At 47.4% G+C, this 14,164-nt stretch overlaps 1 protein-coding gene across 1 annotated transcript; it reads right to left on the bottom strand.

The window, feature by feature from the left end:
- Positions 1-6,205: 6,205 nt before the first annotated feature.
- Positions 6,206-11,823, bottom strand: LOC136504977 (peroxidase 3-like). The gene is made up of 4 exons (XM_066500029.1): positions 11,489-11,823; positions 11,209-11,400; positions 10,944-11,109; positions 6,206-6,852 (listed from the first exon to the last, which is right to left on the bottom strand). Exons 1-4 carry the CDS (start codon positions 11,759-11,761, stop codon positions 6,422-6,424), a joined length of 1,062 nt encoding a protein of 353 aa, XP_066356126.1. The 5' UTR covers positions 11,762-11,823; the 3' UTR covers positions 6,206-6,421.
- Between the last annotated feature and the right edge of the window lie 2,341 nt (positions 11,824-14,164).

The following is a 14,164-nucleotide window of genomic DNA, read 5'->3' as shown; positions in this document are numbered from 1 at the left end:
GACGGTTCTGTCGAGCACACCCCAAGGAAAAACTCGAACAATCCATGTTTTCACCCAGGATCCAATAATGAGAATGAGTTTACAATACTTAATCCATTTCATATAACAAGAGTTCTCAGAAAATACATTATTACAATACCAAGTTTAGAGTGCGGAATTTAAAACAGCGGAATTGAAATAAACATCTAACGATAAGATACAAGGATCCATCTATGCTCACCAGAAGAATCCTCCACACAACAGCCACTCCTCAAGCTACACCTGCAACAGGGCTAAATAAACCCTGAGTACTCAATGTAATCGCAAGATTTACCCGACTAGTGGAAATAATTTCCCGACTCCAAAGGATATGATAAGCTTTATGGTTTGTTGGGTTTCCTTTTTTGTGAAAAACATTACTAGTACTGAATCCTTATGTATGTGTTTTATTAGCCGCCATGATTAGTTCATTAGCTAACCATTCTATGTAAGCATCGATCTACTTTCAAGCAAGAGTTGAGCAACCAGATCCATTTCACCATCTTTGATCTTCTAATTCTTACTACGGTGCTAGATCATAGACAAGTCATACTATATCACAAGACGATTCGTGAACCAATGTATCCTAGCTGGATACCCTGAAACACATGCCCCGCTTGTACCCTAGGCACAAGCAAGACCAACCCACCACTCTTCTATCAAGGGGTCCAGGTCCTCGTCCAAACTTGGACTCCAAGCCCCCACTCCTGAGTCCTAGACTCACAGTGTGGTGCTTAGACCTCCACCATCCAGAAAGAGCCGAAACCCATGATAAGAGAGCAACGAGCCTTCCCGCTCCCATAAACAAGTATGTGCTCATGATAATGAGTTTGTGACCTAACTAGAATCCATAGCAATAGACGATCCTTAACCGATACGGACAGGGGAATAGTGTAACCAAGCTATGCCCCATTGGCCATGGGACACAACCTATTACACCCACCAATACATGTACCATATCCCTGCCCGATCTCCATTTCCTTTCATCATTTTATCATGAGAGTAATAATAAGCACCTATTATGAGTAACAGCATGTTACTCACGCTACCGATAGCCTAAGCCTAGCAGCTACTCGACCTATGCTAGTAGGACTTATGGTAGGTTTGTATATGCATGTAGTTTCAATATAAATCCTTTAACGTAAATGCACATCATATATATATATATATATATATATATATATATATATATATATATATATATATATATATATATATATCTCCAGTGATCATTTAAAATAAGGGTTGTCAGCTAAGTCAGTCAGTGATGGCTCTAGGACCACCTCCTACACAAGGACCTCCTCCTCATACTCCTCGTATTCCTGCTCTCCGGCGGACACGAACTCCACCAACTTGTTCTCTACATGCATGCAATGATGATACAACACTTTGTATTTTGGCAACAACAACTCTTAAAATAAGAATACACATGCTAAGCTACTAAGCTAGCTCTAATGACTAAGATACTGAGCTAATCATTATCTCTACCAAATAGATTTCAAGCTCACCCTACAAGTGCTTAATTTTTATAAACCAATATCATGGCATTATTCCTTTAGCCTTAATGGGTATTTAACTACCATATTAAATAGTCTATTTTAGGGCTACAAAATTACAGTGAGCACATAATAATACAATGAAGCTACTATAAAAATTTCAGGGTTAAAGCTATCACCAATTTACCACAAAAATTCCTACAATATTTAACCTAATAATATTAAGCATTCTCAAATGATTTAATAGCTCCTGGTATCAACAAGTATATATATGAACTAAATACACTAACAGATAGAGCACAATTTTAGGAACTTAACAAAATTGGTTTCATAATTTTTGGATACCTACATGATTTTATATTAATTACCAAAGATCAGCTCAAAATCAAATTAGAAAACTATTTCTAATTCCTTATGAAAAAGGAAAACGAATTCTCCCGCGCGGCGCAGCTTGCACGTGTGAGTGCACGGTGGCCCACGGTGCGGCCCACACGGCACCGGCCCACGCACGTGAGGCGGCCCACGACAAGGAAGCCCACGCGCGCCGGCGCTTTTGCAAAAACGCCCCCGCGCTATCCTCTATTAACACGATGACTATGCGTACTATTTCTACAGACAGCGTTTATGCAAGAAGACCCTTGTACTTTCTCCTCTTTACAACAGTGTGGTCCCTAACCTCCCCCACGTGCTCTGGCGCGGTGAGCGGTGGCACTGGTGACAACGCCGACCACCCGAGACCCATGCTAACCCAGAATAAGAGGCAGAATCTCACCAAGGGGTTGATGCGAGATGATGGGTGGCAGTTGCATGAGCCGGGACACCGTAGAAGGACCTCTCCACAATGGGGGGCACCCTACGGCAATGGCGACAATGTTCTAGTGAGACACAACAACAACAAGGCAAAAGGGGTAGCGAGTGAGCAACGACAACTCAGACCTTACTGAGAAGCCAGCTCGACCAGAGACGACCCGAGCGAGGCTGACCACGTGCGCGCTGTGAGGTGAACGGTGGACCACAAAGGCACGGCCACGTCAGTGATAAGGAGGCGGCACTAGAGCTGTGACTAAGAGGGGTTCTAGGCGGGGCTAGTGGCGCAGTCAATTCGACGCGAGATGGCGAGGTTGGAGCCGGCCACGACGAGGCGGGTTGGGCCTTAATGGCGTGGCAGTAGGAGCAAAGATCCAAAATTGGAGCTCGGCCTGGCCGTAATCAAGGCGAGGTGGGAGCGGTTGGAGAGGGGACATGAAGGCAAAGACATGGGCGCGAGGAATTGATGAGAGGTGCTCGCTCTCTGACTCGGCGTGACTGTGACTCGGCGGCGGTGGAAAGCAGAGGGATAAAGAGGGAAAGAGAGAGATGGCGCGGCAGGTGGGCTCGACTTGTCCTCGCCTTGGTGGGACGTGGTCGACCGGACCTAAGGCGACGTCTGCGCACCCGCTACACAACAATGCAGCCAAACCACATGCGCGCGGAGGCAGGTGGGGGCACAGCATGCACGGCCGCAATGTCATTAAGGTGAGGCGATGACGCGGGGCAGCCAGGACAACCCACATGCGTGCTAGGACAAGGCGAGCGGCAGCGTAGCACAGCATCGTAGTGTCATCGGTAGCGACAACGCGAGGTAGGGCAGCAGTGCGAACACAATGACGAGGTAATGGCGCCGGCAGCGGCTCCGTCGTGGCGCGGGGAGGGTAGGTAGCAATAGCAGCGGCTTTGTCACGGCGGGGCCAACGGCAGCCGAGCCATAGCCAGGCCAGAGGCAGCCACAGACGACCGTGCGACCAACACGGCGACGCCAAGTGCCCGAGCGCGGTGATCGTGGCCACGTGGCCAACCGGCCCGAAACCGTGTCGTGCATGAATTTTAAAGCGCCCACAAAAACTAAACGTTTGCTTTAGGACCTAAACCACCTTCACCATGCCCAAGATGGCACACGAGACTACCAAATTGAGCTATAAAACTACACCACTCCTTAACCCAATCTCTCACAATAAATTGCTAAATATAGCAATGTCTAGCTGTTGGCAGACTTGGAAATTTCTAAGTTTTTGAGATGAACTTGATTTCAATTTGCGATTTCTAAGCTAGTGGAAATATTAGCTAGTAATATCATTTTTCGACCGCAAGTACTTCAAACTTTATTTAAGTACCACATACATGTTCTATAGTATTTTTGTTCAATAAAAATTAGTTTTCAATCTTAAGTGATATAACATGAATATCGAATCAACTTTCGTTTCGCATTTTTGTTGATCGTTTCGAGTTACAGAATTTGATCTACACACTTTATCACATGCATTAACACATAAACATGATGCTCATGACCAGTTTTAGTAGATGATTTACGGTGTAACACCGAGGGTGTTACAAGAGACCACCTCCTTCTCGATGTCCTCTAGCTCGGCGCCACGTCACATCACCCCCTCCCCCTGAAGATCATGCGCAGCTACCTCTGGCAGCTCCCTCGAAGGACGCGCTAGATGACGGTTCGCCCGATAGATGGGCCGAGAACCGTCGCAGGTAAGGAAGGGATACGGGGCTGAAAATGCTCCCATGGCCCATTACGGCACACGAGTTCGAAGGTTGGCCCACCGACGGGTTCACAACTGCTCTAGGGAACCTTTAGAGCGAGGGGTGGAAAAGGATGGGCCCGCTAGTGGCCAATACCCAAGCGCACGAGCACTACGTTGGAGTCCTGGCCAGCGCGTTGTCTATGGTTTTTCCTCGAAGAAAGACAGCGAGCCCTTGGGACCAGATGAACGGATCCAAGAACTATATGGACTGGCCATTAGGAATCTAGAGTCGATCACCAGCTGACCCATGCCGGACCCCCACGAATGGGACGCCGGGGCCCCACTTGAACTAGCCCATTAACAGCTAATCGAGCACAATGGTTCGTCCACCAAGGAAAATATGGCACGGCTCAACCCTTCTGTTTTGTTGAAAAAACGCTTGAGGGAGAACGATTGCAAGACGAGGCAACCCCTTGATCGGACCCCGCAACACGTATCGGCTTAGGGGGGAATTGGACTTGCGAGGAGACCGAATATGCGGTCGCGTGACAATGATGAATCAATCGGGGCCTAAGAGGGGCCAGAATTAAGGAAAATCCTCTCCGGCCCCTAAAGAAATCCCATAGCTATACACCCTCGAAAGAAGTTCGGTCGCAACAGAAAGGGATTGTAACCCACCAAGGCATCCCGCGGGCAGCAGAAGATTGAAACCCTCAAAGTCTCTCCATCCAAAAAAGCCTGCGAAGGAGATGAATGAGTATCCTACTCCTTCGCAGGCTCAGGGGCTACTGTCGGGTATAAGTATTAGGGATACCCGAAGAAGGGATCTGAGGACCACAGACGACAACTCGCCTAGATGATCAAGTACGTATTTCAGTCTCGACCGACCCCGAAGGGACGGTTTCTTCCTCGCCAGACCCCTCGGGCACGGGCCCCGTGTCGCTCGACCTCGAGGGTACGGGAGCTGTCTCGCTAGACCCTGAGGGCACGGGCTCCGTCTCGCCTGAATCCTTGGGCATGGGCTCCGTCTCGCCCGGCGGGGTCCGTACCACCCCCAACCACTACGGGTCCAAGTGTGTGGGCCTGGGTCAAACCTCTGACACCAGAAGGTACGTAGGTACGCCTTGACATGACCCATGGCCACGACAGGCCATGCCCGGGGTTCACATCGCCAACAGTGACGGGTGCGTGGACGCTGTGCTGCCTAATCCCCATACGGCCGCTGACAAGCACGTCGGTTCACCACGCCGTCCACCGGGACGGGATGGAACGCCACGACCAGCTGATGACGTCGAGGCATAGCACCAGTGGTGAACAGTTGCCCAACGTGGAGCCGTTCCCGTCACCATCTACAGCATCGATGGGACCCGCATGAAGGAGAAAAAGGACGCGGCGGTCCTAGAGGGCTTCTTCTCCTCGATTTTCTTCCTCTTTCTATCTCTCTCTCTTCTCTTTTCTGATGTAACCTGCATCTTCCCCTTCTTCTATAAAAGGGGAACACAATGCAACACAAACAAAGGCACGAGCACACAGCTTAGTAGCTGAAAAACTCTCAACACTTTTCAATCCTTCCACCAGAGACATAGGATCTATTCCCTCTCGCCCATCTATAACCCCCACAACAGACAGTGCCGGTAACACGAGCAACAACAGACTGGACGTAGGGATGTTCTGCCCGAACCAATATAATCCTTGTGTCCTCCGAGCACAACCATCCGGACCAGACGTACAAACTAGAAATTTACTAGCCGGTGATCCGAAACACCGACAGCTGTGCTTCAGGCAACAACAATGCTTTTTCTCTATATTACAGGTTTATCTTAGTTTATCTTTTCGCTTGCACAGATACATCATTTTTAATTAAAAACAAAAAAAATACGGGTACCAAATAATTAAAATTCAAATTTTTTGGTGCATGACTAAATTAGTTTGTTTATACTTTTTTTACCAGTTTCCTAATATCTTTCTCTCTTGATAACGTTTACACACATTGATTCCTTTGATTTATAAGAAACGAATAACCATACAAGTTTGAATCATTTATTCTCTGATTGTGAAGGAATTGTTTCAGCGGTTGGGACAATATGTATAGTTTCCGTAATTTGAGTGGACAAACTCGCCTCTCTTCTCTGTGCTTGTCCACCAATCAAACATACAATCTGAAGGCGGCGAGTCTTAAAATTTATTTGATTCACTTAAGATTGGATTAAGCCTAATTAATAAATTTGATAAACATAGATAGTGATGTCCGAGAATCATACAATAAACTAGCCACGAGCATTTTTGCTAGTACAAAATAAGAGGAAAACAAATAAATGAGCAAAAACAGGCAATGTATGCCCAGTTGCCCACGTTGGCGCGCTGGAACAAACTGAACTCGGTCGTCGCACGTCATCATATATCTGAGTTGACAGCCCTGCAGTTGCGGCGGATCTCCCCGCGTCCGCCGGTGCGCACGCCGACGCGCCCCATCTTGCGCACGGCGTTCCTGAACTCCTGGAGGAAGTAGCCGCGCCTGGTGAGGCGGTGGATCATGCCCGCGGCGCAGCGGTCGGTCAGCAGCGCGGCGTCGGACGCGAACAGGCCCCGCCCCAGCTTGAGGTTGACGTAGTAGTGCGCGTCGAACCGCCCCGCCGGGCTCCCCGGGTCCATGGCCACCGCCGTGACGTTGTTGGACGAGGCGACGCGCGCTGGACCGCACCGCGCGCGGAGCTGCGCCGCGTACGCCGCGTTCAGCGTCGGGTCAGCGCCGCCGCCGGAGGTGCGGAAGCCGGAGAGGCGCGACGCGAAGGTGTTGCAGTGGGCCACGCCGATCGTGTGCGCGCCTGCATGCATGAGTGCACAAGATTGATTAATTGTTTATACTTGTGGAAACACAACTACTGTATGATGGTATGCTGGTCCTGGAACCTCAACCAATTAAATGGTCATGAGCCCAATCAAAGCCTCGCATTGCTGTTGCTGTTGCAGTACAGCTTGCGTATGCTTGGGCAGATTAGAGGATGTTAGTTAGGTGTGGCGGCCACTAGCATTTGTTGGCAGTTACCCGTTAGGGCGGCCGGTTGACGAGCTAGCTGGCTACCATCTCCAACCACCAGTGGCGGTTGCTACTGCTGGCCGGTGAAGAGATTCTTCCATGGTGACACGTTCCATTAAAAATCTTCAGTGCGTGGCTACCTTATTAAGAATAGTAGCTTCTATCATCAATCGAGTAATGTCATAGGATCGATCGCGATGCACAGAACGGGTTATATATAAGACCCCTTTCTTCCCTAAAAAAAAAGAAAATAACATCTTGTTGACTCGTGGGAGAGTACGCGTGGTTAGCTAGTGCAATGTTAATAAGTGGCTCACAACCTTTTTCGTTAAAATCAAGGAGCAGGCTCGAGTTTGCTTTTGACTTGGAATATTGGATAATATTATGGCCTTGTTTGGTTTTTCATGACTAAAATTTAGCTACTAAAACTAATAACTAAACTTTAGTCGTCCCTGTTCAATTCTATTGACTAAAAGTGATTAAAGACCATTAAAGCAGTTCAACAAAGACTAAACTACCTCTAATAAATATACAAATCAGGGTGGGGGGCCAGCAATAATGAGGGACAATCCTTGTCCACTGGACACTTTAGCTCACTTTTAGCTACTCTTGAGTGGCTAATATGACTAAACTACTTTAATTCATTTTTAGTCAGTTTTTTTTAGTAATTTAGTAGCTAAGTTGACTAGGAGAGGAACAAACAGACCCTGTATGCACGATCGTGCTGCAAATTAACGCAAGCATGCAACAATCTGGTGGCTTGCATTGCCTCATTAAAAGAAAGTCTAATCTTTTGGCGGCACGCACCGGGCTAATAAAATTCAGCCTGGCCGATGGATAAATTTGTAGTGCGTGCCTACTACGTAGTGGTTCAGAATGTGATGAACTCCTGCTAGCAGATTTCGGTCAAATGGAAATCTCGCCGCCGCGCGCCACCGCTCCTACGCTGCTGCTCCGCATGCTCGCCCCGCTGCTCTTGCCGCTGCTTCCGCACGCCCGACCCGCTACTCCTGCCACTCGCCACCGACGTAAAGTGGACGCCCCACCGCGTCGCACCATCCCTATGGCTATGGCTTCTACCGTCACTGTTGCTGCTGTTTCTTTCTGCCTCGACTTTCCTCTCATCTTCTCCATGCCGTCCTCCTCGTCGTCATCCTCCAATACCCTTCACTTCCTTCTTCACCGCCGCCGTGCCCACTGCCCTCTCGCCGTTGCTACCTTCAAGAAGCTCTCAGAGGCGTCCCTCGTGCCCATCACTCAGGAGCCCACGCAGCCCCTGGTCGACGAGGACGCCCTACCCCCAAAGCTCAGAGTCTACGGTGTCTACGCCCCCGCCGGGGAGCTGTAGTTCGTTAGGATTTCGCGCTCAACGTCGGGACCAACGTCAAGGCCGTACCGGGATATGATGCATTTTGCAAGTGTACATTTTAAATGTTTCATATGTTTTAGATGTATGTTTCAAGTGTTTTATACGGATGTTGCAAAAACAGATCAGGATGTTGCACATGTTGCAATGGTTGTACACGTATGTTGCAAGTGTCTGTCCCTAATGTTTCATCTGTTTTTTCTAACATATGTTGCAAGTGTGTTTATCTGGATGTTGCATATATTTCACACATATGTTGCAAGTGTTTTATCTGGACGTTGCTTATGTTTGTAATGATTTGTTTTTTAAGTGTTTCAGATGCATATTTCAAGTGTTTTATCAGTCTTATTTGTATGTTGCAAGTGTTGCATCTAGATATTTCAAAAATAGATAAAACATAGGGGAAAACCGACTACATCTAAGAGCGCCGGACGCTAGCAGTGCCTAGTACCAGTGGCTCATCACCTTAAATCAAGGAGCAGTCTCGAGTTTGCTTTTGACTTGGAACAAAATGGATAATAATATATACTACGCCTCCTAACTAACTCGTTCCGTACGTGGAGCCTTGATGACACATATGACATGCAACCACGCATTATTGGGTCCCCTACACTAGCAGTACTACTTCAGCTTCTTTTAGATACTTGATCGTTCTGGAAATTAAGGCAAGCATGCAGCAAATCTGGTGGCTTGCCTTGCGTCATTAAAAGAAATCTAGTCTTTTGGCGGCACGTACCCGGCTAATAAAATTCAGCCTGGCCGATGATGGATGAATTTGCAGTACGTGTACTGCGTGTGGTTAGTTAATTGGCTGTTACTATTAGCGTAGTGGTTAGGGATGTGACGAACTCCTGCGAGCAGATTTCAGGCTGTGTTTAATTCCCAAAAAGTGATACAGTAGCCATCACATCGAATCTTGCGATACGTGTATGGATCATTAAATGTAGACGAAAAAAAACTAATTGCACAGTTTAGTTGAAAATCGTGAGACGAACTTTTTGAACGTAATTAGTCCATGATTGAACACTAATTGCCAAATAAAAACGAAAGTGCTACAGTAACTAATTTCCAAATTTCGCGAACTAAACACAGCCTCAGTGTCAAATGGAGATCTCGAACGGTACGTACTCCTGATTTTATTTTTTCATCAGTCGATCGTGTACGTAATTCTGTTCTGAATCATCCATGCATCGCAGTGCCACGTGTATGCAGTCGTAGGGAGACTAGCTAGCTTATCACTTTTTTATCAGGAACGGACGTACGGCCACGCATGATCGGCGCACGAATTCATGAGCAGTCCCGGCCGGTGCCGGTGCACCGACACGCATCACGAGCCGCTGCTCGCTGCAGGCGCGCGCAGCCAGTGACTGTGCCGTGGTGCGCGTGGTGGTTGCCCCATCGTTTTCGCCTCATCTACGACCGGACATCTAGCTACACTTTGGCCACGGCCTCATGGCATCATCGTGGCATCCACCTGCAATGCAAGCCGCGTATCTATCACCGGCACGGTACGGTCTCCATGCACTCTGCCACCACCGTACTGTACTCATCCAGGGCCGGTAAAATTTGAGGCCCTGTACCAAACTGTAAAACGAGGCTTTATCCTTTGATAAAAAGGACTACAATAATTATCAATTCTACATGCATATCTTATATACATATTAACCTTAGAACACTAGCCGTTATAGTTCACATAATGATTGCCTGGGAAAAAAAGTTCATATAATGATACGAAGGATAGTAAATTCAAATCGAAGGAAAAGATTAAAATGACCTAGGACCTTTTTTTATAACAGTCCTGACTCATGCCTGTTCCAGTGCTAATCCATCACGAAAGTTAACGACATGGGCTTGAATTTATCCCCTATAGCTAGGCCTTATAGCTGGCACTCACTAGCAGTTTGCACACACCTGGTGATGAACTAAAGATGGAGTGATGGTTGGTAGCTAGTAAATTCAACAAAATTTGGGGCCCCTGGTAATTAGAGGCCCTGTTCCCTCGCACCGTTTGCACGCCCCTCGGCACGGCCCTGTACTCATCGTGTGTGTAGTATTTTTTATTTGTAATAACAACATTTTAGTTCGATCTGATCTGTCAATCTGTGCCATCCTCTTGACACGCACAGGGCAGTGAGCTAGGCAAGCAAACTACAGATATAAGCCCTGTTCGTTTGGACTTGTTTGACTGATAAGCCATGACTGAAAATACTGTTGGTTGGTTTGGTGTGAGAGAAAAATATAATTTATTAGCTTATAAGTCATGACTTATCAGCCAAATACGACCGATCGAACAGGCCGATAGCGTTTTGTCAGTGGATTTCTGGGCCGCCTATGTGGTGCATTGGTATGCATGCAAGTCTCATCCATCATCTTGCAACTGTACTAGTAGCTGCTACTTACAGTAATTGGTACGTACTGTATATATGCAGAACTATGCACAGGTGAAAAGGAAATATGGAATAATAATAACCGAACCGACGCGCACGTCAGCGTCACGCACGTAGCCGGAGTACCTGAGAGGATGACGAGGTCCTTGACGTCGAGGCCCTTGCCGCCGAAGTTGGCCTCCAGGGTGGTGAAGTTGTCCGACGGCGAGGGGAGGTTGGCCAGCGCCTCCGACGCCCGCGACACCACGCCGTCGCGCCGCCCCAGCTGCACTTCCCACAGGTCCCGCCCGAACTGCATATATGCAACCACACGCACTGGCAGTCAGCCAGCAGCTCTAGCTAGCTAGCTAGCTAGAGTGTGCGGGCGTTCGCTCTACAGACGACGACATACCTGGAATGAGACGGCGTCCCTGGCGGCGAGCGCCACGATGTCGGCGCAGGAGACGGTGCCGGGGCAGATGGCCTCCAGCACGGCCTTCGCGGTGTCGATCACGTCGAAGCCGCCCAGCGACCCGTTCGGCGCCGCGTCCTTCTCCGCCGTGTTGCCCGCCATCGAGTCGAGCAGCACCGACGCGTCGCACCCCTACCATCACATCATATCGACGATCCACTTCAGTTATACATGCATGCACAGCAAGCAGCCAACGTACTGACGATGGTCGCTTCTGTACCCTGACGAAGCAGTCGTGGAAGAAGAGGCGGAGCAGCTTGGCGGGGAGGGCGGCGGGGTCGGCGGCCACGCGCGCCACCACGATGTCGCGCACCACCGCCTCCGCCGCGGGGCAGCTGCGCCGGTAGAAGTGCGCTTTCAGCACCGCGCCGTCGCCGCCGCCAATGCCGCCGCCGGCGAGCACCAGCATCCCCACGACCGCCAGGAGGCGGACGGCGCCGAGCAGTGGCGACGTCGGCGGCAGTGTCGGCATCATGCTGCAGCTCCGAGCCATCGGACGACTCGCTCGTGACGTGAGAGGGAGAGAGAGAAAGCGATCGGTGTGGGATGTGTCGAGTGATGGAATGGAAGCCTGCCTAGGCTATATATATAATATTGCGGGCAGGGGCAGAGCGATTTCTTATTTCGTTAGCACCAAATCAGTCAGTCCATAAATTAATGAGAGCGAGGTTACATGCTACGTGCACAAGTTCTTTTCAGCATTTATTTCCGTTGTTAATTTACTATTTTTTTAGTCGCAAAAAGAATACTTTTTTTTTCATTTTGTTAGCACGAGGCCTAATTAATGGCATCAATGCTACAGAATAAAATCCAGGATCGACGAAGGGAGAAGATAGAACAAAAAGATGGAGGCCCATATTATTTTTAACTCTACCCATTTCATCATTGTGTTATTTGATAATCTTATATATCTTACAAAGGTAATCGAGTTTGATGATTCGACAAAGAAAGATATCAACAGAAAAAAAAAATTAAGCACACTACAGCGAGTTGATATAAAGCCTTCAAAATCATAATGCTTCTGGTCTCTGCCAGATAAGATAAGAAGCACACAACCATAAAAATTAGAAAACCAACACACTAACCACCCATGCGCCTAGAAAAAAAAACCTTAGCTGTCCATACTCAATGTTTTCCTAAATGGTAAACGGTCTTTACACGGTCGTCCTTCGTTTAGCGTTTAGGCTATTTACACGGTGTTTAAACAAAGTTAAACGATCTAAACAGTTTTGTACTTTAAAAAAAATACATATTATTATATATGTGCATATAAAAAACAAGTATTCTAGCATTTATACATATTTATCCGAGTAAAAATCAATTATTTTGGTATGTATATATATTTATGCATGTGAAAAGAACCAAATATAGATATTTATGCATGTAACATATCAAGTGTGCACATTTATAAATATAATAAACTTAAGTATACAAATTTATCCATTCAAAACTGAACTAGATTTATCTCGTGTTCGCCTAAACAGCCTTGTTTAATGCTGTTTATCTCCATTCCGTTTAAGCCGTTTAGACCGTTTTTCTCGTTTTTTTACCGTTTAAACGGTCAACCGTTTAACTTCCGTTTATCCCCTAAACAAAACAGTTTACCACCGTTTATCGTTTACTGGCCGTTTAGGCAAACACTGTCCATACTGAATGCTGTGAGAAGCTGTCATAACTAAATTCCATGTATCCAGCTTCACTATTTATACTCAAATTTAGAGAATTTTACTACTACACGAGTACACGATGACTTTTTCAAAAGAGATTTACAGTATATACAATAATATATACAGAAATGCTATATCATATCTATGTGTTTTGTGGTTTATTGGCACCCGAATTTTCTGTCCAATGGATGATGAATATATCATATCTATGTCTGATTTGGTGCCGGTTGGTTTGTGACGCTGATTTGCAGGGCCCACTCTAGACGTTACTTACTGTTTCAAATTGGGAGCCGCGCCTGTCCATTTCTAGCTGCCTCATTTTCCCGTCTTCTTCTTGCGACGCTCACAGAGGTGATTCCATCAGTTTCTAGGTTCGTTGCTTTTGCTTTTTCTTCCTTCGATTCCATGAATTCATCGTTGTTTGGGTATGTTGGATCCGCATTTCGCTAGGCCACCGTCAATTCCGGTGCCGCCAAGCCCTCCTGTGTCCATTGCGTCACCAGCAACGACGACCACCGCGGCGAGGTGCTGCAGCCGGCTCGCCCGTTCAAGTCCTCGTGGCACGCCTCCGCCTCAACCTCCCATGTTACGCCCCCGCCCCCGCGTTGTTTCCTCCCTCGCCCCCGCGCCCGGCTTCATGCTGCTTCGTACGCTACGCCCGACGTTGCAGCGGCTAGGAATGCCTCAGTATCCTGAACGCCGGCGGCCATCGCGGTTGTGGTTGCTGTCTTTGGAGCAGCTAGGTTTAACTGAGTTGAGGTTCGTTCTAGTGGAGTGGAATGCCGCGGATTTGAGCTGCTTAGGGTTGGGGATTTTTAGTATCAATTTTGGTCCCCCGATTTTGATTTCCATCTGTTGTGTTGGCTTCTGTTCCCCTAAGTTTATTTGATCTGATAGGTTGCTTCACTAGTTCATTGTAGCCAGTTTACGATCTCTGTTCATGCTCTGTTTTTTCTTTTCATTTCGTTAGATCTTGTTTTCTTAACTGAATGCAGAGCAAATAATGGTTGTTGTTTTATGGCACCTTAGTATGAATGGTGTGATAGCAGACTAGCATGGATATATAGGTCACTTTGTAAGTTGATTTTTCAGGACATGTGAACATTTCAGTGATACATGGTGTAGCGATCGGAAATGCAGATTAGGAGTGCAGCTTATCCACATGCTGAAATTTTCCCTTATAAATTTCTCAACTGGTCCAAATCAATATAGGTTAAGATTTGGTGTCT

The sequence above is a fragment of the Miscanthus floridulus genome, chromosome 14 (genome assembly GCF_019320115.1).
Source record: "Miscanthus floridulus cultivar M001 chromosome 14, ASM1932011v1, whole genome shotgun sequence".
NCBI classification, from domain to species: domain Eukaryota; kingdom Viridiplantae; phylum Streptophyta; class Magnoliopsida; order Poales; family Poaceae; genus Miscanthus; species Miscanthus floridulus.
Note: the sequence above shows the minus strand (reverse complement) of the source record. Positions and strands in the feature narration are given on the sequence as shown.